At 40.2% G+C, this 22873-nt stretch overlaps 5 protein-coding genes across 12 annotated transcripts; 2 read left to right on the forward strand and 3 right to left on the reverse strand.

Annotated features, from left to right (window-relative positions):
- Positions 1-27: 27 nt before the first annotated feature.
- LOC108596438 (DENN domain-containing protein 1A) lies at positions 28-6348 on the forward strand. 4 transcript variants are annotated; one of them, XM_017982169.1, is made up of 10 exons: positions 28-467; positions 660-857; positions 1625-1895; positions 1955-2008; positions 2088-2348; positions 2421-2882; positions 4143-4175; positions 4279-4749; positions 5151-5639; positions 5861-6348. In XM_017982169.1, the coding sequence occupies exons 1-10, from the start codon at positions 451-453 to the stop codon at positions 6338-6340; spliced, it is 2736 nt and encodes a 911-aa protein (XP_017837658.1). In that variant the 5' UTR covers positions 28-450; the 3' UTR covers positions 6341-6348. The 4 variants fall into 4 exon arrangements, 3 of the variants coding, with proteins under 3 accessions (XP_017837658.1, XP_017837660.1, XP_017837659.1); XR_001915047.1 differs by lacking the exons at positions 5151-5639; positions 5861-6348 and adding an exon at positions 3146-3251 and having other exon boundaries at positions 4279-4320; XM_017982171.1 differs by lacking the exon at positions 5151-5639.
- Positions 6349-6683: 335 nt separating this feature from the next.
- LOC108596441 (E3 SUMO-protein ligase PIAS1) lies at positions 6684-12225 on the reverse strand. 5 transcript variants are annotated; one of them, XM_017982177.2, is made up of 9 exons: positions 11970-12224; positions 10594-11271; positions 10291-10531; positions 10004-10238; positions 9773-9939; positions 9606-9694; positions 9367-9532; positions 8938-9004; positions 8667-8868 (listed from the first exon to the last, which is right to left on the reverse strand). In XM_017982177.2, the coding sequence occupies exons 1-8, from the start codon at positions 12063-12065 to the stop codon at positions 8952-8954; spliced, it is 1725 nt and encodes a 574-aa protein (XP_017837666.1). In that variant the 5' UTR covers positions 12066-12224; the 3' UTR covers positions 8667-8868; positions 8938-8951. The 5 variants fall into 5 exon arrangements, with proteins under 5 accessions (XP_017837665.1, XP_017837663.1, XP_017837664.1 ...); XM_017982176.2 differs by lacking the exons at positions 8667-8868; positions 8938-9004 and adding an exon at positions 6684-7080; XM_017982174.2 differs by lacking the exons at positions 8667-8868; positions 8938-9004 and adding an exon at positions 7714-8472 and having other exon boundaries at positions 11970-12225.
- Positions 12226-12793: 568 nt separating this feature from the next.
- On the reverse strand, positions 12794-19937 carry LOC108597240 (rap1 GTPase-GDP dissociation stimulator 1). Its single transcript, XM_017983689.2, has 3 exons — positions 19733-19937; positions 14334-15248; positions 12794-14154 (listed from the first exon to the last, which is right to left on the reverse strand). Exons 1-3 carry the CDS (start codon positions 19737-19739, stop codon positions 13154-13156), a joined length of 1923 nt encoding a protein of 640 aa, XP_017839178.1. The 5' UTR covers positions 19740-19937; the 3' UTR covers positions 12794-13153.
- Positions 16841-18347, reverse strand: LOC108597241 (dnaJ homolog subfamily C member 18). Its single transcript, XM_017983691.2, has 3 exons — positions 17363-18347; positions 17127-17293; positions 16841-17065 (listed from the first exon to the last, which is right to left on the reverse strand). Exons 1-3 carry the CDS (start codon positions 18226-18228, stop codon positions 16953-16955), a joined length of 1146 nt encoding a protein of 381 aa, XP_017839180.1. The 5' UTR covers positions 18229-18347; the 3' UTR covers positions 16841-16952.
- Positions 19938-20687: 750 nt separating the features above from the next.
- Positions 20688-22800, forward strand: LOC108595318. Its single transcript, XM_017980538.2, has 5 exons — positions 20688-21149; positions 21211-21542; positions 21609-21735; positions 21995-22479; positions 22555-22800. The coding sequence occupies exons 1-5, from the start codon at positions 21023-21025 to the stop codon at positions 22708-22710; spliced, it is 1227 nt and encodes a 408-aa protein (XP_017836027.1). The 5' UTR covers positions 20688-21022; the 3' UTR covers positions 22711-22800.
- Positions 22801-22873: the final 73 nt, after the last annotated feature.

The following is a 22873-nucleotide window of genomic DNA, read 5'->3' on the forward strand; positions in this document are numbered from 1 at the left end:
GATAGCAATGTATGCGATAACGATAGCTGCAGCCTGCTGTTAGTTTGTTGTGAAAACTGTGTTTTTGTACGTTTATTTTGCATAAATCAACTGGCCAAGTGCGTTTTTGATCAATTGGGGCACTCAAATACGCCCAGAATCTAGAGCTCAATACGAAGTGGCCCTAAATCATTGTAAAATTTGTTGGTAGCAAATAATGAAATAGTGAATATGTTTCAATGACGTCGCGAAACCAAATCGTGAAACGACAGAAAGAAAGACCAGAGGAAGAGTGAACGTGAAACAGCCGCCGCGCCTGTCTGTCCCCTGCTGTTCGTCTTTTTTTTTTTATTGTATTGTAGATTTATGCGGGTTAAACAACTAATTTCAACATTAATGTGCACAAAAATTGGAGCTTTAGTAGCAGAACAAATTTCGTAAATCATGTGCTAAGCAGCAGCAACTAGACAAATGGGTTCGCGTATCAAGTAAGTATTGCATACTGGGATTTAAGATGCAGCAGCTGCTATTGGGGGGAAAAAATGATTATGAAGTGGGCGTTACGCTTCGTTGAGCGCGCCGACAATTTTTAGTGAAATTTAATGTACATATGTATGTATAGATGTATATGTATTGTTTAATAAGTGTTTGTCGTATTTTTATTTATATTATCTTCACAGAAACGACGTAAAGAAACTCTTTGAGTTTTGGTGTGAAGTGCAGCCCTCACATGGCATCGAGCGAGGCACTATTGGACGTAATAGTAGAGGCGCATCGACGCCAGCAGGAGTCATTATCGAAAGCTTTCCGGAGGGCTTTCGCGATAAGGAGGTGCTCACCGGCATACCATCGTTTGCATTCCCGTGCGAGTTAGACAGGTGGGTTTCTGTGTCCTACTCTTTGCTTTTGTTACACATTCGAATTTCCGGTCAGCTTAGTCTAAGTTGAGTTAGTCACAGTTAGACAAAACCTAAACTGGAATAGCAACAACAAACACTTGTCTGAATGGGTGAACGTTCGTCTGCGGCTGACGTCGAAGTTGACGTTGACGCAGACGCTAGCTGATGATTCATAGCAGTCCACTTCAAGTTTGCCCATGAATTGTATAACCTGTTGTATAGTTTTCATGTTTGTTTACATTATTTTTATTGTACGCAATTTTTTAAAACGAACTTTACGCCTTGTTATTCGTACATTTCCTCACTGTATCCAATATCAATAATAGTATATCAATTATTAAATTATCTTTTGTTTACTGTTTGTTTGTCATGCCAAAAGTATTACTGGGCTTATCTCTGAAGCTGCCCGTAAGTTTGTCTTTCTTTGCTATCCCACAATATTTAATTTCGATAGCACGCCTCAGACCTTAAAATATATATATGTATGATACTTATGTGAGGATGTCAAGATCATGTGAGTGCAGGAGGATGCCAATATCATACGGATCGTTTCCACCGGATGCTCTTTAATAATATTGTACATACAATGTACACATACATATGTATGTATGTACGTACATTACGAACCTAATCCAATTTTTATTGTAAGAGAGAAAGTGAAATTGATTAAGACCTCGATTTATACTTTCATATAAAACTTATTTATTCGCCAAACTTTTAATATGTATTTAATTTATAATTTACAGAAGATCAGTACAGTCGTATTCATTCGTACATACCACCGGCGATTCAAAATGGCGTTTTGGTTTTTGCCGGCATGATCCGAAAACAGACACGGCAATGGTGTTAATAACCTATCTGCCCTGGCATGATATCTTCCTAAAGTTGCTTATTGTGCTGGCGGAGCTAAGGAGAACTGATCCGCAGGGTTTTCGGGCATTTCTAGCTGAGGCATACAATCGAGGAGTGCCCGAATCGGGGGGCAGTCTTACGGTTTTCTATAACAGCGGTCAAAACGTAAATAAAGTGTATACCATAAATTAAGAGAGTGTATTCTAATATTATATTTTACGCAGCATTTTACCTTTGAACGCCCACTGCAGTTTATGCTGCCTAGCATACCAGAAAATGTAAGTTACAAAAATACAACTGTATTATAAGTCAGTAAGATAGAGATTGGATAATTTGCAAACGATCTCCCTTTCGCAGCACAATCTAAATTTGTATTATAACTTTGTGGATCCAAAGGAGATGATATCCGTTTTTGCTGCCATGTTAGCGGAGCGTCGCATTATATTTACTTCGAGTCATTTGGATCGTTTATCGTCGTGCATACAGGCAGCGCATGCATTCCTCTATCCCATGGTCTGGCAACATATATTTATACCCGTGCTACCTTGGGAATTCAAGGACTATCTGGGAGCGCCTATGCCATATCTAATTGGTGTGCCAAAGCCCGTGCTTGATGCTGTAAATAACAAATTTAACAATTATCAAATTATAAAAGTCAAATTATTTTTCTATTCTATATGTTACAATCAGGTATCAGCAGATGAGCTAGGCGAAGTTGTGATCTTAAACTGTGATACGAAACTGTTCGAGAGTCCGTTTGAGGATGTGCGCGCTCTGCCCTCGGAGATTGTGTCGCAGCTGAAAAAGAACCTAAGCCACACACAGGATCACATTGGAGATCGTGTATCAAAAATATTTCTGGGCGCCTTGGTACAACTCATAGGCGGCTACAGAGATGCCGTCGAGTTTCATGACACCAGCAAAAGTTTCAATCATGCCAAATTTATAGAATCTCGGCCCGTGCATTTGCATGCATTTCTGGCTAAAATGATGGAACTACAGATTTTTGCACAGTTCATCGATGAGCGACTCAAGATGCTAAACAGTGGCCTAGGATTCTCCGATGAATTTGAGCTTGAGACAGTGCGCTATGCGGAAAAGCTAAAGAAACGTGGACGCAATTATGTCTTTCTTAAGCATGTTAAGGACAAGGTGAGAAGAACGACAGATACATTTTTGTTGTTTCGCTTTAGCAATCCACTCCTCACAACTCCTCTCACAGCTAGTAAATCACTGCTCTCTCTCTCTCTATATATATATGGAAATTATGATCCTTACTCTCAATCTCTCCTAGCTTTTCGGCATAGTATGTGTGTGCATATTTGTTAATTTTTTTTTTTGTTTTTTCGAAGTGAGAAACATTCAATGGTTTTCGTTTGTTGTATTTTTTAATTTCGATTTAATTTATTTCGCAGTATTATTTGGGAAAGCGCAGTGTTTCGCGAGTGTTTGCCAAGAAACTTATTTAGACTGATTGAACCAACCGCCCAACATCCACAAATAAACAAATCTGAGTAGAATGTAACTTTTTACACACACATACAAACAAACACACACACACAGTCGTATACCATTTTCACAACTACAAAAACCACAGCAAAGAACAAATGTTAGTTTACTATATTTTATATCTTTCAAACTATTTCTCTATCTCAACCTGTTTTACTTCTAACCCAATGCACTTAATTCTTGTACATGGCAATTTAATTTTTAATTATCATTTAATTTTTATATAAGTACTTTTTTCTTCAATATTTTAGTTTGTTAGTTTTTTTTTTTTATCTAATATCACATGAAAATTCTGTATTTTCACAGTTTCATACAGTGAAGCTTCGTAATGAATGATAATAAGACTTTAAATTATTTAGTTGTTGTGTAACTAACGGTTGGCATTTAAACCTAGATGATATTATAGATAAATCTACAAGGAGTGCTATTTAAAATATACTTTGAAGATACAATTACAATTAATCAATTATTTACATTATTTTGCGGATTCTTTTCAAAATGTCGCCAATTCGGCTTCATTTATTAAAGCTTCACTGTATTATCGCCTTCAAAATCAAAACTAATGTGTAGGCCAGACTCATTAGCTTTCTCACTCCACTACTGTATGCCTCATTGCTTTATTTAACTAATAATTAACCTACAATTTATGTTATATACCATATACATATTATGTCTGTAGTTAGTTGACCTCATCACACATAGATCATCATACTAGTATATTATTTTTGAAACATAATTTCATGATAATTTCAAAAATATTGTGTGTTGTCTTTCATATTGCCGCTTGGAACTCACGTTGTGCTTGTTGCTGTTTACTGGCGCTACTGTAAACTCTCAATAAAACAAACCTACCAAATAAAAAACAATACAATATACATACATTTGCGCTTCTAACTCGGGCAGACTAATCCAGCAGTTAAGTCTGCTGTTAAATCGGTGAGTGGCGGCTTTAATATATCAGCTCTTCAAATATGACTTACAAATTTGTATATGAAACTGAAATACAGACATAAAATTTCTTGTTATTTACTTAATTAAGGTCAAAGAAGGCTCTCGCGGTGTGAAGACTGCCTATAAGAAGTGGCGTGATAACGGCAGCCATAATCCTAGCCATCAGTTTCACTTTGGTTTAGGATCGCCTCAGCACTCGGATCGTCCGGACGGCAATCAAACGGCTTACGGGCGTAAAGCCACGCATCATTCTGCGCCCAGCTCACCCGTTTGCAGCAAACGTTTGGAGCACAATGGTAGACTTGGAGGAGCTGCCGGCAAGGAGCAAGTCGAACCATCTAGACGTACCGCTGTGCCGCTGGCCATGTCCAGCTCGAGCAGTCACATACAGCCGCATGGTTATGCGCTGGGCGCGACACTTACTGCTGGTAATCATCATGCTGTGGGTGCGTCTCCTGCTATTAGCTCGGCAAGCTCGTTGTGCTCCTCATCGGAGATGAACCTGTCACAGGAGTTGCAAAACCACCCGCTGTTCAAGACGCCCGCCGTGGATCGCAGCGTAAGTAGCCTGATACGCGTCTACGAAAGTCGGATGCGTCCCGCCTAGGTGCCCAATAACACAGACAGAGTTATAATGTTGCTAACGATTTGAACTTTAAGTTAATGCATATGCAAAGAAAACAGCTTTATCGATAGCAACTATAACTTTCGGCTAGGCTTCCAGCCTCTTGGCATGCTTGGCAGTGTTACTATCTCGCTATTGCGCTCGCTCATAGTTGTTTTACATTATCTTTCATACATATGTTTTTGTTGTGTGTATATGTATATGTATATGTGTGTGTGTCTCTCTCTTTCTCTCTCTCTATATATATCTATTATACCTATATATGTGTGTCTGTCCGTCTACACCGTCATCTTGCACTCAACACATAAACGCTACATAACGCCAATGCTAAGCAGCTTAAGCCACAGGCCAACAACATCGATACTCCCAGTCGGAGCACACGCCTTCCCGCCTCCTACTACAATCATCCATTTGCATCGCAAGCACATCCGCAAGTGGATGGCAAACCGCCGCCGTCGTTATCGCGCCAACTCAACAGCTCCACACCACAGAAGTCACGTCTGTTTACCAGCAATGATTCCAGTTTTGACAGTCCGCCGGATGTGCAATCTCCGCCTGTGCCACCACGTCGGCAGTGCAGTGCAAATGCAGTAGTAGCGGCCACAGCAGCTGCTGTTAGCGCTGGCATAAATCGTCTGGAGCGCAATTGCTGGCAGGATGAGCAACACTCGGATATGGTACGCAGCTCTAATTCATCAGAATCGTCGTCATCATATTCATCGGGTGCTTCGTTTGTCACTGCGGCCTCAAGATTTTCGCAGCTGAATGTTTCGTCGCCAGGCTCGGAAGGAGCGCCCATACCGTTGCCACGAGCCAAGAGAGAGGTACCTCCCACAGAGCTAAGCCTATACCTGGTTGCGGTTCCAGCTACTACTCACCTACTAAACATCAGCATTTCGTGTCCTGTAGTTATAATCATGTAATCATAGCCTAGCCACTAATATGCTTTCATTTGTCTAACATAGTAGTAGTCTAACCCGTAGCTGCACCCTAATATTTCTCCAGCTTGCAATAACCATTACTTTATGCTCTCTCTTCCGCACAGTCACCGCGCAGTAGCAGCGCAAGTAGTAGCCTGGCGCCGCCAAAGGCAGAGGACAGTATGAACGATTTAATATCGCTGGACGATAGCAACAACACCAGCTTCGATCTGGAAGACTTTGACCCGCTCAATCAAAATGCACGCCCCTTGCCGCCCCCCAACAAATTCTTTAACGGAAATAAATCAAAATCAAGCACCTTGCCTGTTGGCATCAACAGTAGTGTGGTTGCTAGTCAAGCCAACAATAGCGTTAATAATCCGCTCTATCCATTTTTTGCCCCCAAGCACATGGCTACGGTGGCGGCGGTGACAGGTCAACGGATTAACGCATTACCGTCACCAATTCCCCACTCCAACAAGTTAGTTGTTAAGCCGGATGATGATTTTGAGCTGTTGCGAAAATACGGATTGGATCAGTTTACACTCAATGCTAATGGTACGGATGTCGGAAAGGGCATGAATAATTGGACAACTTTTGATTAGGCAAAAAACAAAAAAAAAAGGATACCAAATTAAGTGTGATTAGCTTAAGGATTGTGTTGTATATAGCTAGGTGTAGACAGATTGAAACCTTAAAAAATTGTCACATATTCCACAATTTATGTATAAATGTTAAATCGAACATATTAAGTATGCTACGTGAGCGATTTCAAAATTCGCGCACTTAACGCCTAATCAAAATTTAATCAGCGCAAAGAATTACTTATGACTTCCAAAATTTAAAAGACACAAGCATTAGCATAGCAAGAATTTAATCCAATTAGCTTAACAATATAAATAATTAAAAAATGTTTACCAATATTCAAACTTTGTATTTTATTTAAACTTTAACACTAATTGCTTGCGCTATTAAGACTAATATAGATTTAGCAAATGCGGTCACACTGTACGTCAGACATACCAACTTGATGCAAGAAAAAACATTAAAACCGTTGGCAACACTGCACACAGCTGTTTACCGGCTACTTAATGTAACAGTAGGCAAAAGCTGCAGTTTGAAATTTCTCAAGGATAGTTTTGTGTATAATTGCAATAATTATTGTACTTAATTCAACTGTGTACATTGCGTTCTACCACTCATAGTTTAAAATTCTTATTACATGTATATAAACAAGGAAATAATTGCGAAAATAATCATTTTGCGAGTCTTTGGAGAGCTTATGGCGAGTCAGAAAGTTCAATGACAGAAGCTTCTTTTTTATCCATATCCGCCTCATCGGGATCTGCAAGAAAAAGAGTGATTCGATATAAAGCACCAATTAAATACACAAGCTAACTGAAAATATAAAATTTCATTTATAAATTAAGAATCAAAATTACACTGTCCATTTTCTTGTAAATAAAACAACACCTACATTTACTGTTTATTTTATTTTTCAATATGCAGCTTTAATATTTTAGATTATAATGACTTAAAATGTGTTCAATACACCAATAATGCAATGGTTAAATATTATTCGTTTTAAACAAACTCAAAATCAAAATTCTTTTTCAATATTTTTTGTCCGGATGAAGGATTTAGTTAAAAAATTAATTGGGTACTTCCATGTTTTTGTGCACATGTGGATATAGGTCATATATATAGAAATCATTGGTTCAACGTCTTAAAATAGTAATCCAATGTGCCTATATATGAGTAATTACAAAGATCAAGCGGTTAGCAGTTATATATAGTATATATATACACACATATTTTTTGAAATCATTTTTCTGCAGTGTTCATATTAGCACTTTGTATTTGAGATTTCTTCTTGGTTTCATTCTTTCATATCAATGTTATACACAATTAAAAAAAATAAGAAAACTAAAACTTTCATAGGGAGCAGCATTTTTCAGTTGACTTATATTTTAATTTAAAAATGCATTGCGAAATTCAGTAAGAAATACGAATTATATTATTGTTAGATGCTTAAATATTAACATTTGATTTACGTTTAATATTACCCTAGGGCTATTCGTTACTTTGTTTATTTTTTTTTGTGTCTGTGTGTGTGTATGTGTCTGAGAGTCCATAATTTCAACTAAACATACCTATGAGCTAAATAAATTGTAATCAATCATGAATTAAATCATGTATTGTTATTCTACGTAATATAGCGACTAATTAAAATAAATGTATGCAAAGCTTTAGCAATTGGTAGCTAACAACTAAAGACGCGAAACAACATAAATAGAACCAAAATGTTTTAAGTTAAGAGGCCTGAAACAGAAATTAATGCTTGAAAGGAATAACAGCTTTTTAGTATGAAATGAGAATTTAGCCTCTGTGCTTAGGGTTGGGGATGTATACAAAAATGTACAGTTAAAATAGTTGAATGCTTGTATGTATGTAGTTTACAATTGTTGTCAGTATGTTTGTGAGAGTTTATGTGTGTAATAGAGAGAGCCGCTCTATGAGCTCGCATTTGAATTCTGAGCCGCAGTCGCTGCAGCAGCGGCTGCGACGGCAGCCAGATCCAAGAGTTGGAAATGCTTTTGATCCGCCACGGCAGCGGCCAAACTCTCCAGTAGACTGGCATGCTGATCGGCTGTTGCCATGAGCAATTGTTGTTGCTGCTGCTCTTGCTCATCTTCTTCTTGTTGTAGCTCAGACGATGTTTGCTGCTCGGGATAATCTTTCGTGCAGTCCGCAGAGGTCAGTGGAGAGTTATATATATATATATATACACACACACAGCAAGAGAGATAGAGAGGAGTGAAAGACAGCACAGCGCACAATATATATACACATATAGGGAGAGCAGGAGAGAAAACGATAGAAAGAGAAATGTAGAAATAAGAGAAATATGCAAAAGTTACTAGAATTTGTAAAACATATTGTCTTTTTTCTATTACGACCACAACTCTGCACAGCTTTGTAACCTTCACAATAATTTTATTATGATTTTATTTCCAGTACATTCAGAGAATACAAAAATATTAACAATTTTTGAAACGAATAAGTAACTAAACATTTATAAACAACAGCCAGAGGGCAAAATATTCAGGACTTCTTCTTTGTACAGGTTTCACTGAAAATCATAGATAATACAGTACTCTCAACTAAAATTTCGTTCAAGAGAAAACACTAGGGAACCTACCATGGGCTTTAGATTTATTTCACATGAAAAGCGGGAATTTTACGACGAGTTTGCGCCCTGCGTGTATCTACATAAGAAATTGTATATATGTATGTATGTAGCTTTAGTGAATGGTCTTATATATATATATATATATATATATAATATATATATACATATATGTATATAATTATTTCAAGGACAGGCAATGTGAGGTCAAGGTTTACCTACGCCTGTGGGTATAGATTAGATTGTATGCTGTGAAGTGAGGTGTGTTTTGTAATGTGTGAGGGTGTGGTGAACAAAATTATGCCTAACACACTTAATTGCTAAAATTTAATTTCGTTTGTTGTATACAATGGAGAGAGACTGCGCGCAACAACTAGTGTTGACGAAGAGTTAAACTCTAGAGCTGTGAGAGACCCTATTACAAAAATGGATCCAACGTACCAGTTTTTTGCGGCTGCTGCTGGGACGATTGTGTAGCGGCGGTATAGGCACGATGTGCGGCAGTTGCAGTACCATTGGAGGCAGATGCAGTTGCAGGTTGTTTGGATGGTGGACGGCGCTTGGCCAGCGGCATATCATCATCTGAATCGCTTAAGGTTAAATCGACCTGCGCGGAATAGAAAAACATGCAGAATTTTATAAGCTATTTTCAAAAGTTAAGAGTTAAGCCAAGTATCTACCGTCTCACTATTGGATGTGGAGCTGGGCTGCTCCTCAGGCGCCGGCATTAAGTCAGACTTAACAGGCTTGGTGTCGTCGGCAATGAGCTCTATTGGAAGCAATCGTTAATCATAAATATGTATAAATAATCAACTACAACAATCTCTAGGTATTTCTCACTACGCACCAACATCGTCCGATATAACCTCAACCTTGCTAACTGGCTTTGAGGGAGTATCCAATATTTGGGATTCACTTCGCAGTCCCGGCGTGCTCCAGCTGCCATCCTGATGTAGCTGTATTTCCGTGTCATCGCTCTTCAGTAGCGACGAGCCTAATACCTCTTGGAAATAGCTGCAACAAAATTATATTTATATTAATAATATTTTGAGATCTACATACACATATTTATACACACCCATCGATAACAAGATTATCATAAATGGCAGGCCTATCGCACACTGGACAATTCCAGGTAGGCTTGCGCTCGTTCATCTGTAGATACAGGCTGGCATCGAAGCACTGCAAGTGCGAACAGGTGGAAGCGCGGCAAGGAAGCGACATTTTCATTTTACCCAACGGACAATTTAGTGACACCTTTAGCATTGTGGTGGCAATCTCACAGTCTGCATCCTCGGTTAGCTTCTCCTTGACTGCAATTGTACAATATGAATAAATGATCCAAAGTTAAAACTCGATGCTTACTCAGCGCACGCGTGTAATCAGCTGGCTTGACGCCTTTGGTTTTCATACGATGAAGCAGCTGGGCGGAGGTGAGCTTTTTCACCAGATAAACGGCCAGACAATAGCTGCGCGTATAGTCTGGACACCATTGCACCATAATTGTATTTGTAACAGTGGGCGATAGTTTAACATTCGAGGTAACGTTCACCGGTCTTGGTGGACGTTTTGGTTCTACATTGGGACGATTTGTTGGAATTATGTTCTGCCAAAATTAAAAGTAATGGTTAAGTGGGTGCGTTGGGTGAAATCTCTTTCTGTACTCACAGGCAGCTGGCAAAGCTTGTTGTTTACTTTAACATTCACATTGGGTGGAAAGCAATCCTCCTGCTCACATGAGGTCTCCATGAGACAGAAGCGCAGCTGCACCTGTATAGCATGCTCAACTTTAGATGTGTTGCGAATATCCCGATTTGTGGCTATCTCTGTAGCTTGTTGTGGTGTGAGCGTAAAATAAAATTGCGCCTCCTGCACACGTTGCGTGTTGCGCGGCACCAACGTTGATGGTTTTATAAGTGTGCCCAGCACATCGTAAAAAGCCAGCCGCTTCAGCCGCACATCTGGATGCAGTGGCATGTGGCTGTGACTGTTTATGCTGTGCGTGTGCAGGAACGGTTGTGGCATTTGAGTGGCAGTATTCAGGGCACCGACACCGACACCGACTTGCTGGGGAGCAAGGCTCGCATTGTTTGGCTGCACGCTGGGCAGCTGCATGTGTGAGTACATTCTGGTAGGATCAATGTACTGCAGCGTTGCGCTTTGTTCTTGCACAGACTGAGCGTAGACCTCTTGGACCTTAGGTGCGAGCAGCTCAAGGTTAGTGCGCAGGAACGATAATATGCGACTCTGTAGATCGGTTTTTCGTCCAGCGAAGGAAATGTTCAAAAACGATAGGATTTTTTGCAGCTCGACAACGCGTAGCATCTGCACCATTTGCTCACATTCCTGTTGAAAGTTAGTGGGCATTAGAAAAATAGTGCGAATAACAACCTGCAGCAGACGCCGACACCGCCGCCGCCGCCATTCATAATTGTGTATACCAAAAACAAATTTTCAGCCCGTGTAAAAGAAAATTTACTTAGCAGCGCTGTACAACTAAAAACTTAAAACTGTTTGGACATACTTTTCGATGGCGGTGAAAGCAGCAGCAAAGAAGCGATCTTTTTAGTGCGAAAAAAACGTATGTCCACAATTTCATTTACCTTGAATGGCAAGCATAAAAATGGCGTGCGTTCGCAGACCCATAATTTGAAACACAGCAACTGATATGTATTTAAGCTATGCCCTACTTCTAGTAATACTCTACGTAAAAATAACAGTTAAAGTTAGTAGTTAAGGTGTCGGTCCGCGTAGAACTTCCCACATTTATATTTAACTCGCGTAAACTTTGTTTTGTGCGAGGAAATATGGCGGATGACAGTGTTGCAAGCCATGCATTTATCACTAATGAACATAATTTGACTCTTTTTCGCTCGCTCACTTACTTTACAATAACAGTACAATAGATGGCGCCACATTTCTACTGCGGTCACATTGTTTTTACTTCACAATTGTTTCTTTTTTATTTACTCTAAATTCGTAGTTTTTTTTAGTGTTTTGTTTACTTTAAGCATGCAACCTGTAGTGTCGTATTGCTAGCATACCTTGAATTTGGCAGCATCAAACGTATTTATTGCTGTTGTCGGCTGCGTGGTAGAAGCGGCATTTTCCGCCTGAGTCTGTGAACGAGTTTTTCGCATCACAATCACAATTCACTTTTAATGGCTTAAACTTGGTTATTTTTGTACGCACAATATGCTCTTTTAGTTACATTCACATTGGCTTTCCACAACACATAAACAACAACAATCTCTAAGCATGTTAATTTACTTAAAATTACAAAAACTTTCCGCTGCTTTAGCGTCAGTCTAATTTTTTTTTAGAATAAAATACACTGGTATCGATATATCGATAGCGATGGACCTCGCTAGATTGTTGTTGGATGAAGTGTAACCAGCTCGCAAAGAAAACGTTTCTTTATTCAAAATAAAAACTAGACTTAATTTTGTTTTTTTTTTTTTATTGTTTATTTGTTTTTATTTCTCATTTGTTACTATTTTCACTGATTGTAATTATGTATGTTACGAGTGTTGTTAATACATAGAAAAAACGGATAAAATTGAAGCTTTTGCATTCGGTGAGCTTTACATTTGGGTGTATGTTTTGTGCAACAATAAAAAATTTGATTTAAAAATTGTGCGAAAATTTTGATAAATATTTTCATGTGTGTGCCAGTTTTTTCAAAAATGTTTGATTTCAAATTATAAGTACAATACGTAATACACATTTATTTAATATATTTAGCAATATCACCACGATTTGTTGTTATTGTGCTCTTAAGAATCATGTAACAGAAATGTTATTATATTCTAAATTATGTCATATACAATAAGTATGTATGTAAATATAAATATGTATATATGGTATATACGTTCAAGTACGTTGTACTATTTAATATTTAATTAATACGTTTTCTTTTCAATTTCTTCTCTTTTCGTGTTATGATAAATGCAGTAAAAATACGCTTGCGTCTAAAAAATACATTCCCGTTACTGTTCACTGTACTTTTCTCTTGTGCATTACTTTCAACTTACAAATCTATAATCAAGTCTAAATCTGAATCGTTGCGCTAAGGTGGTAGTGGTAGTCTACATGTAGTCATTAGTATCACTAAACAGCAATACTTTACTGTATGTGTGTGTACTTGTGGGAGAGTGTTGTGTGTGTGCGTGTGTGTGAGGCAACTGGAAATAAATGCAATATGCCACGTCTCAAGCAGGCGCGATTCTTACAAGGTGCAGTACTCGGTAAGTATTGGTATTGATTTTAGAAGTTCGTTTATGTTGTGCTGCTCCAGATGCTCGACCAGATTATCCGAGGTCTTGAGCAGATTCACACAGTTTTGCAGATTCTCAACAATCTCCTTGGTCATGCTGTCCGATGATTTTGTGATGAGCTCTGCCAACTTAGCGCCCACCTTGCAATTGATCAGTTCCTCCTGTAAACGTTGCGTCTGCTGCTGCTGATGCGCCTCGCCAGACTTTGAGAGATAGACAACAGATAGAATACAAAGCGCTATCAAGGCCTCGTTTTGCATCACTAAATGCTGTGCTGTTAACATGGTAACCATGGCTTCCACGGTGCCCTCGTTGGCCAGAAACTCTCTCAAGCTGCTGCGATCGTAGTCTTGACTAAGCGGTAACTTGTCGGCAATCTGCTCAGCGGGCGCATCGCCCTTGCGTGGTAGCGCATATGCAATCTTGTTTAGATACGCATGCTTGATTAGCCAAGCCATCAGACGCAGCGATTCGCCTGTGACACCCGCATAATCCGATGACTTGCTCCAATGCACCAGCTGCTCGATGAGCGTCTTGTTCTTAAGGAGCTCTAACGCCAATTTCTCCTGTCCATCTACCGTCATACGTAACGTTCCCAGCAGCTTGAACACCACTGGCGGCTGATGTATCTCCAACATAGGGAGTATCGTTTGCACTAGACCTGCTTGAATTACGGCATTCTTGTTTGGCTTCGGTATAACCAGATTACGCAGCGCACTAAGCAACGCATGTTGCAGACGCACATCGTCCTTAACGCCATTATTTTTAGCAAGCACCTGCAGCAATTTGTTCATTGTGTGCTGCTCTACAAAGTAGATACAATGGCTGTCGGTGCGAGCAAAGTTTCCTAAGGCCAGCACACCCGTTGTCAGCAGATCAATATCCGTGGCATCCAGCCAGTCGATCATGTTCTTCAGCAGCGGTGTCGAGTATAAATAGTGCATTGACTCATCTGTAATAGGAAAATAAATTTAGTTCAATATAAATTGATAACTAAGTGATACGGTCAAACTATTGTTAGGACTATCGATGATATACACATGATAATTAAACTCTGATCATAAAAAAAGCGTCAGCTAAATACTTAAGCCTATGTTAGATATCCTCGCCAATCAATAGTTTTACACTGACCTCCGGTTAGGATGAGCACAATGAGCTCACATGCGAGCTTCATTAGAGCTCGCGCCTCGTTGGTGCTGGCCAACGTCTTGTACTTTTCAAGCAACTGATAGATTGTTTCGCAGAGTCCATCCTTCGCCAGCAGCAGCTTCACTTCATCGCTCTCTGCCTGATAGTGCAAGAGCTCAAGACACATCTCAGCGAGATCGGGATTTGTGGAAGCGGCGAGTATGCGTGATAGCTGTATATTTAGCTGCGAGTCAAAGTTCAGATCGGCCACGTTCTCGGTGAGTATGCTTAGCAGTGGCAGTGTATTGAGCAATAGATCTTCATGCTGCTCCACATTGCCAGCGCCGGTGTCGATCATTTTCTGTAACTTCTCCATAATACCCAGCTGCATTGCCCGCTTGGCCAGACCTTCGCCACCCAGCAGATAATTGGAAAGCAGACCGCCGCGCACTTTAATAAACTGCGGCGCATTGCTCACATCCGCTATGTCGCCTATGTCCAGCAGCTGTAGTAGCACTGCATCTCCTTGCAGCTCTAGTATGAGATCACGCGCTTCATCGTTCAAATAACAGATGTTACCTAGCGCACGACATATTTGTATTGGTAACTCCATGCTGTCATCTGTAGTCGGCACCTGACGCAGGCACTCCAGAAAGGCGGCAATTATCTCACGTTTGGTGAACTTCTTACGCTGCACCTCCGACTTGGTTATCTCCGCTATGCACTTAGCAGCCTCCTTTCTCACACTCGTATCCTCGCACTGTGTTAGACCCAGAAAGCAATCCGCCAGCTCATGCTTGTCAAACAGTTTTGGATCTTTTGTTGCCGATATCTCGCTCAGCAATGAAAGCGAATCTGAGGTTCCGCCCGGGCTAACACTCGTCGCCTTCAGCTGCTCAATCAGCTCATCTATTTCGGCTGAAAATAGGTAGAGAGATATATAAAAATATAAGAAAGCGTTTAATCTAAAGTATAAATTGGAAAGCTATTTTGTTTATTGAAAGAGTTTCAACATTAATGTTGAACTATCAGCTAAAATAGGTTGTTGTTTTAGTATGTAGATATATAAACGTAAACGTGTTGTCCTAAACAACTTGCTTAATAATTATTTACTAAACAATTTAATTGAGGCATTTTCGGTTATGTTCTTTGACCTGTTCTGTATTCCTCCAGTTAAGTTACACAACATGCACAAAGCTAAAGCCAGTGTCCAAGTAAAATATATACATAAATAAGTATAAATTAAATGGAAATAAAAATGATGAGCAAATACTTTAAGCGTGCCACACATTAAACGCCCATTTTATGGCTTGACAGCAGGACATTTGCCTTCGGGCTAAACAGGACCAAGGGTTAATTTGCATAAGCTATAACGCAGCAATAAAAATAAAAGCCCGCAAAATGACTTTTAAATACACTTGCTTACATCTCTATATTTTATAAGTTACAAGACTTAAATAATAAAATTTACATTTGCCAAAAATAAATTCATTGAGTTTTTAAGAATATATATATTGCTTGTAAGGTTTTAAAAGTCGTTTACAATCTTTATTTGACTTAGAAGACGTCAAGGACTGAACGTATGTTGCTTGCTAAGGAGAGTCTGATAGGCCCAGACCCCAGATAGCGGCAAGTGTAGCTAAAGGCATTCAAGGCAAAATCTTGCTAAATCATGAATAAAACAAACTTGGATAAAGCAGTTGAACAGCAGCTGGAAAAGCGAGCGTGGAAAATATAAAGCAGAAGCGAAAGAAAAGCTATCCAATTGCTGAATGAGGCAACCATATGTTGTTGCAGTCGCACTTGTAGTTGACAAAATGGCAAGTTGATGTGGCAGGTGCAGCAAGCACTTCCGTCTGCTCACAACCTGCAGCTCATTCCCATCCTCCTTGCCAGTTACTTTTATGCACTGCTCTGCTGTTGTTATTTGTCTGTGGAATGCCACATGCTCCACTCGTAACTGGTACATGCTGGTATTTAGTTTATGCTGTAGCAAGTTCGTTAGCTTTGCCGTAGTGGGTGTGGAAACGCTACTTCCTCCTTCCTCTCCTTCCCAAATACTTTTTCGTGTGGCAAATGCTTTGGTTTCACATTGCTGTTAAATTTGTTGCATATTGTTGTTGCATGCCTCTAACTAGGTTACATTTGTTGGCGCTTGGCAACCGTCGCATCGTTAAATTGGGCATGTGCTCTGGCAAACTTGCGATTTATTGAATTGAGTTTACGATTTGCTATTTTTGTCCAAACAAAGTTTGGTATAAATGGCGCGCTTTGTATATGCAATAACCAAAGTTGTACAAGTTGGTTCTTTACATTTTTCATTTATATGTTAATATACATAAAATAAAATCAATTACTGTTTTAATATAATTTTAGAGTGAAAGCCTAAACAGTTTTTTCGTTTTGAAAACAATATAACTCAGTTTCAAATATCCCTCTTAAATAAAGTTTACATTAGCTCTGAAGTACACTTAATATTTTTACATAATAACAAAAAATAAATACATAAATTAATTGTACACCTATATACTCTATAAATAAATAAATAATATGCACATGATCTTGGGGATATTTCCGGTACTCTCTCGCTCAATAAGAGAAAACTTCAGATGCATGCTGATCTTATAGTTCATCTAGTTTATCGAAGGCGTGACAAGCAATCATTGGCATTTTCAGTGCATGATCACGTAAATTGATATTATTTGTAAGACGGGCGCGTTGCAGCAAATTGTCACCTAAAATAATAAGGAGGACATTTTTAACAAAGCTTGTATCCCGAGATCGGTTTAGACTCACGAATTTTGCGCTCCTGCTTGCAGCTTTGGCGCAAGTCCGTTAAATAAAGCTGCTCAATTTCGTGCTCCAGCTGACGCAGTTGCTCAGATGTTTGCTGCTCTAGAAACTCTGGTTCCACAAAGTAAGGCACACGGCGAGTTTGACTAATCAAACGCACATTATGTGTGCTAGCGAGTTGGAGGAGCAAGCATAAGATATGTGGAGGTGCTGCTTGTTCGAAAAGGGCCATCACTTACCTGCTAGGCGTTAGACTATAGACAGACGAGGCAGTTAGATATTGGACCGTTATTAGTATAAAAATGACCGCCGCTGTAAGTCCAATTATGAGCTGTTCAGTCTGGTAAAGCGCTTGGCGTTGGGGCTGACGCTGATTGGCAGGCTGATAGACGCGACTAGGCTGGTGCTCCGATTCCGTCTGTAACTCCGTCTCTATTTCCTGTTCCGACTGCTCCTGCTGCCTGCCGAAGCAATCTCCCACTGCCGTTAACATATTATACGCAATGCGCTTCTGTTGATCGGTTAGCGTATCCGCCGCCTCGTTTATTCTACGGAAAGCTTCTGCCGCACCAGGCGAACGATTCTTATCTGGATGGAGTCTTAAAGCCAATCGCTTGTACGCCCGTTTCACCTCCGAGTAGCTAGCATGATGAGAGATGCGCAGCATCTCGTAATGATTGCGACATCGCAGCACCTTCTGCACCACATCCAGCATTTCCAGACTGAAGGTATTTGGCAAAGCATTCGATTTGCTTGTGGGCCCCAGCAAAAGCAGCTTCTGCGCCGTATTGCACTGGAGACGCAGTCGAGCGATGATGCTCTTTAGCTCCAACAGCGCCATCACTTGCTGCTCCTCCTGACATGCATCCATGCCCTTGTTGATGATGCCCATTGACACCTCATAGTTGCCCCGCGTCAGCTCATTCACGGCACTCTTTAAGTAGCCTTCAGCCGTCATACCCAATCCTATGCGCTTGCCTCTCTGCTCCTTACTTCTGACGCTATTATCCTTGTCGCTGACATCCTCTCCTTGCGGTTCTGCAGCAGCGTGCGCGAGCAAAAATTTCGACTTAATATACAAGAGGCAGTAGTCAAGGTCCAACATTTATTTCTTTTGATTTTAGGAGCAATTGCGATGGCTCACAACAATTATAATTTCTCTCACTCGCATTCAAATATTTACAAACGAAAATTTTGTAAGCTTCATAGGATTTGTAATACGTATAATGAACAGTTTTTCCAAGCAAAGAGTTTCGTACAGTTTTTACAGTCGGTCTAAATAGCCTTTGTAAAATTTGATTATCTATCTTCCCCTTTTGTTCAACATTTTTTTAATCGGACTCCCCCTGAGACAATGATAGCTAACACGTTGAACTGGCAGTTGGGAGAGCTTGTGACTTTTAAAGGAAGTGTGTGGTGCTTCTCTGTGTGTCCCTGTATGCTATACTACTTGAATTAATTGAAATTAATTTCTATGCCAATTTGAATAGCGGAGTTCAACCTCCTATTCTCTTCCCCTCTGAGTCAAGGCCATTAGGCGCAGACCAAAAATCTTATTAGCAGTTAAGCGCGAAGAAAAATCACAAAAAGGAATAGAGAGACGGAGCAAGAAACTACAGCAATGCCGCAGCTAATCCGCATGAAACGAATTGTGGCAAAAGCCCGAAAATAATAATAATAACAATAAAGCAGGGTATATTTCCCGTTTTGTTGCTGTTGTTGTAGCTTGGGGGTGTTTTAGGAAGAAGCGATATGCCTTATCAGTACCACATGCGGGTGGGCACAGAGTGTTGGCACAAAGTGCGGCAAGTAGACGGAAGAAGCAAAACACAGAGGGCCAATTAAAATCGTAAAGTGAGTTTTCACTGAGCGCAGCTGCTGCCGTTGAGCACGTATAGTGTTATGCTTGTTGATGCCACAGGGGGTTGCATGACACCTTATGTGTCTCCCACAATTTGTTCGTGAACGGATCGGCACCGCACATTGGTACGGATCAAATGTGCGATAATGCAATGCCATGAATAGGTCAAATGAATTCGATTAATTTGGAGAACTGGTTGTTTGCGACCGACACTTGCAACAGTTCGAGTGACCACGACTTGATGTTTACCCAGAGCAGAGTAAATAATACTAATTATTAACTTTTTCCTTTAAATGTTACTAACTAATGATCTCTTTAAACATTGCTGCCAAACCGCAAGTCACTGACAGGCGGACAAATATTGATTTTTCACAAACAGAATAGACTTCCCGCTCCTCACAGAGACAGGCAGCTAGACGCATATTTTATTCACCTGTACCTGAGTCGCTGCCGGGGTTTTTTCACTCTTTGTTGGAGGTGGAGTGGCACCCGCTGCTGTCAGCTCGTAAAATTCTAAAGAGCACACACACATGCACACAATATGTACATATAACCATATAACAGCCGAGCATTACACACACTCATGTGCGATGACACGCATGAGCTGCATTTGTTTATTCTAGACAACAAATGTAAATGCGTTGCAACAGAAGAAGAATCTTTACTATTTGCTTCACTTGATACGCAATGTATTAAGCTGAAGCAGAAGTATTATTTTATTACTTCTTTCTTAGTCATTATTACTTACTCGCCATGCTGTGTAGTTTTTCTTGCTGATGCCGCCTTTTCAATAGCTTTGTTTACACGTTGGAATTTCCTTTCACAAATTTTCTTAAAATGATTTAGCTTTTTCCTTGAAATATGGATGTTCACTTAAAAACTTGAACACACAATTGTGTTTATTTCACATTATTTCCACTTTTTAAATATAAATATGTGATGCACCCGCATTAAATAATTTGTTTTGGTTTTTTTTTTATATCCACGATTTGCAATGTTTTGCTTTTTTCTGAGTTTATTACAAAAAATACAAAAAGTGAACGTGATGCTTTTTGTTTTGACACTTGCACGTTTGAAAATAAAATAAAACGAAATTTTATTGCAAGCCCGCTTCTGTTTATATGTGAATTTAGATTTTAGTTACAAGATTAAATCGGGTGAGTAGTGTAGGAGCAGCAGAAATGCAATAAGTGCGAGCAAGATGCAAATACGCAACAAACTCGTGAGTATTATCCGCAATAATATTGTGCGAGCCGTGTGGTTGCTATAGGTGCGAGCGAGAGGTTCGATGTCTCAAGAGTTCGAGCTCGCGATGACTCTTAAACTGTGGAGCAAAGTGTGGAGTAGTGATTCTGAAAATTTAGTTGAATTGAATAACAATTCATTCGTTTATGTAGTGCTGTCGAATAAAAAAAGCTAGTTTTAGTGGGGAAATGGCAAAAGAAGCTTAATAAGGTCAGGGTGGGTAAGGACTTACTAAGGCGTTAGAGAACTAGCAATTTGTTAATTTTTTGATTCGGTGGAATAACATTGCTTTGGCAGCAACTAGTACTTGCTGCAAACCAGTTTCTTAAAAAAAAAACAAACATATGTTGACAAAATTTATTCATTTTAATTATTAAAGCAATTGACAGATCTGACCGGAAAAAGGCGAATCTGGCAGCACTGCAAATGTGACACCGTACGATTGTTTGCCTCTCGCTTGCGCTTGGTATTGTAAATGCTATCGTGTATTTCTATTACAGACAAATATGAAACAATTATCGAGTCTATTTTAAAAACAAAATATTAAAGTGCATTTAAATAAAAGCAATACGTTTTTTCTTTAAATAACCATTAACCGTTATAAGGCTTCGTAAAAAGAAAGTGGCAGCAAAGGCAATGACCAGAAACAGAAAGTTGATAAGACAAAAACAATAAATAATTGTGGAAACAAGCGAATCCTGGCTTTAGGTTTGCTAAACGTAGTTTTCGCATTGCGAGCCAGTGATACACAAAAGCTGATAAAATTGGCAAGATAACCAAGCATAGCTCCAAGATGCCGCCAGCGTCTGCGGTCAACAATAACAATGCTGCGGTGCAAGCGGCAGCCGCAGAGAGAGCTGAGAAGCTGAGAGGATCGCTGAAAGGCTTCATACTGGCCGACCGTCAGCGCAGACAAGAGGGTTCGTAATGTGGATTAATTTGTGATAAAAACTTTTTAGTAATACGGATTTTTAATTGCAGAATATGAGCGACAGTGTGAGGAATTGAGACAGCGAAGGGAACGCGAAGCACGTGAGCGCGAGAACAACTTGTCGCTAGAGGATACACGTGGTCAGATAAACAGATTGGACGAGCAGCTGCTCGACCTACATCAAAAGAAGCATCAGCTACTGATGCAGCTTAAAAAAGTGATAAACGATGATGAGACGCGCAAGAAACAGAATGAAGTATTTGCGTTGCACCAGCAAGCCATGCAGCAAGCAGCGGCTAGTGTCGCCACCACACAGGTTTTTTTACCGCCCGTTAGACTGCAACAGCAGCAGCCGCATCATCAGGTGTCCATGCTGCAAAAGGTGGAACTAATGAGCAAAATCTATTTCATTGCTTTAATAATTTATTTGTAAAATCATTTTTTTCAGCCGGCGCCGTCTGGCAGTCAGTCGACCTCAGTAAAACGCGGTCGGAGTCCCTCACCGCCCAGTCAACCGCCGCCGCAGTCGACACATCAGGGATATTACAAAAGCACCGCGAGCTTTGCGGCACAGAGTAAGCAGCCTCAAGAGTTATTTCTTCAGTCTATTGTTGTGGTTAGGCAATGGACGCTAACATTTTACACCAGTCCTTAGGCTGTACCAAAAAACGTTAAAAATGCATTACAATCTCTAAAAATATGTCATTCGTTAGTTTTTACAACGTGGTAGTCCGTTGATTAATGTTTCTCCTTTTCTGTTAAAAAGCTATGAACAACGACACAAAAGAAGTCAGCAACTGACCAACGTTACTGCCCTCGCTTCTTTTTTTGCAGAATCCTCGACTCAGTACCCCAGCACGGCAACTGTGTTTTATCAAAGCGCCGCAGCGCCCAATAACACACAGCATCAGTCGGATGCAGCACGCTTGCAGTCCATTTATAATTATAGCATGCCACTGCGTCAGGCTTATCATGTCGAGCTGCAAGGAGGATCAGGAACTAGCGCGACAATTACCAAAGCGCCATCGCCAAAGGCGCCAACAATGCAAGTGCTGCATATCAATCTGGATCAGCCACCCATTTCGCAGACAGATCTAGTGCAGGTGCAGTCGTCAGTGCAGTCGTCCAAGCCTCAGGTGACAATGGAGAAACTGCCTGAGCGCTATCATATTGATGTTAAGCACGATGGACCCTCGCATGTGCCTCCGCCGCCGCCACCCCACTTGCTATCCGAGGGCGTCATCTACAAGCCGCTGCTCAGCGAGCTCTCACTGCATCCCAGTGTATTGCAGATAAGTAGCAGCGCAGCTCAGGTCCAGGTATGTCGCCATGGCTCAGGTATTACTTAGTAGTATTTTCTTAAATTGGCCAACCTTTGCTTTTGTTTTATATAGAATCCGAAGTCCACGGGCAGCATTACGCAGGGCTATGCGCCTGGACGTGGCGCCGCTGCTTACGATCAGCAGCTGACCCGTCAGCAATTGTCCTCTGCTCCACCGCCGTCATCGCCACATGGTCAGCAATTGCAGTACTCGCGTCGATTGTATTAATTCCGTTAACTGCTATATACACTCACTAATTTTACAATTTTGAACTGCAACTTGGCTTTTTTAAATATTACTTTCCTTTTTTTTTTTTAAATAAAGTACACACAACTATGGCGTCCCTATTTTCCAATCAAAAGTCAAGCTATTTATTAAGGCGGAAATTATT

Source organism: Drosophila busckii, chromosome 2R (assembly GCF_011750605.1).
Source record: "Drosophila busckii strain San Diego stock center, stock number 13000-0081.31 chromosome 2R, ASM1175060v1, whole genome shotgun sequence".
NCBI classification, from domain to species: Eukaryota; Metazoa; Arthropoda; class Insecta; order Diptera; family Drosophilidae; genus Drosophila; species Drosophila busckii.

Excerpts from the sequence above, each read along its gene's own strand:
- LOC108596438 (XM_017982169.1), top strand. Across the intron at positions 2,883-4,142 it reads TTAAGCATGTTAAGGACAAG|ACTAATCCAGCAGTTAAGTC; the intron begins GTGAGAAGAACG and ends TAACTCGGGCAG. Across the intron at positions 4,176-4,278 it reads TTAAGTCTGCTGTTAAATCG|GTCAAAGAAGGCTCTCGCGG; the intron begins GTGAGTGGCGGC and ends TACTTAATTAAG.
- LOC108596441 (XM_017982174.2), bottom strand. The coding sequence starts at position 12,065 with ATGCGAAAAACTCGTTCACAGACTCAGGCGGAAAATGCCGCTTCTACC. Across the intron at positions 10,532-10,593 it reads ACAAGCTTTGCCAGCTGCCT|AACATAATTCCAACAAATCG; the intron begins GTGAGTACAGAA and ends TAATTTTGGCAG. Across the intron at positions 8,473-9,366 it reads GCAGCAGCCGCAAAAAACTG|ATTATCCCGAGCAGCAAACA; the intron begins GTACGTTGGATC and ends ACTGCACGAAAG.
- LOC108597241 (XM_017983691.2), bottom strand. The coding sequence starts at position 18,228 with ATGTTGGACCTTGACTACTGCCTCTTGTATATTAAGTCGAAATTTTTG. Across the intron at positions 17,294-17,362 it reads TATAGTCTAACGCCTAGCAG|CACACATAATGTGCGTTTGA; the intron begins GTAAGTGATGGC and ends CCAACTCGCTAG. Across the intron at positions 17,066-17,126 it reads CAAGCAGGAGCGCAAAATTC|GTGACAATTTGCTGCAACGC; the intron begins GTGAGTCTAAAC and ends TTATTATTTTAG.
- LOC108597240 (XM_017983689.2), bottom strand. Across the intron at positions 14,155-14,333 it reads TGTGCTCATCCTAACCGGAG|ATGAGTCAATGCACTATTTA; the intron begins GTCAGTGTAAAA and ends TTCCTATTACAG.
- LOC108595318 (XM_017980538.2), top strand. The coding sequence starts at position 21,023 with ATGCCGCCAGCGTCTGCGGTCAACAATAACAATGCTGCGGTGCAAGCG. Across the intron at positions 21,543-21,608 it reads AGGTGTCCATGCTGCAAAAG|CCGGCGCCGTCTGGCAGTCA; the intron begins GTGGAACTAATG and ends CATTTTTTTCAG. Across the intron at positions 22,480-22,554 it reads GCAGCGCAGCTCAGGTCCAG|AATCCGAAGTCCACGGGCAG; the intron begins GTATGTCGCCAT and ends TGTTTTATATAG.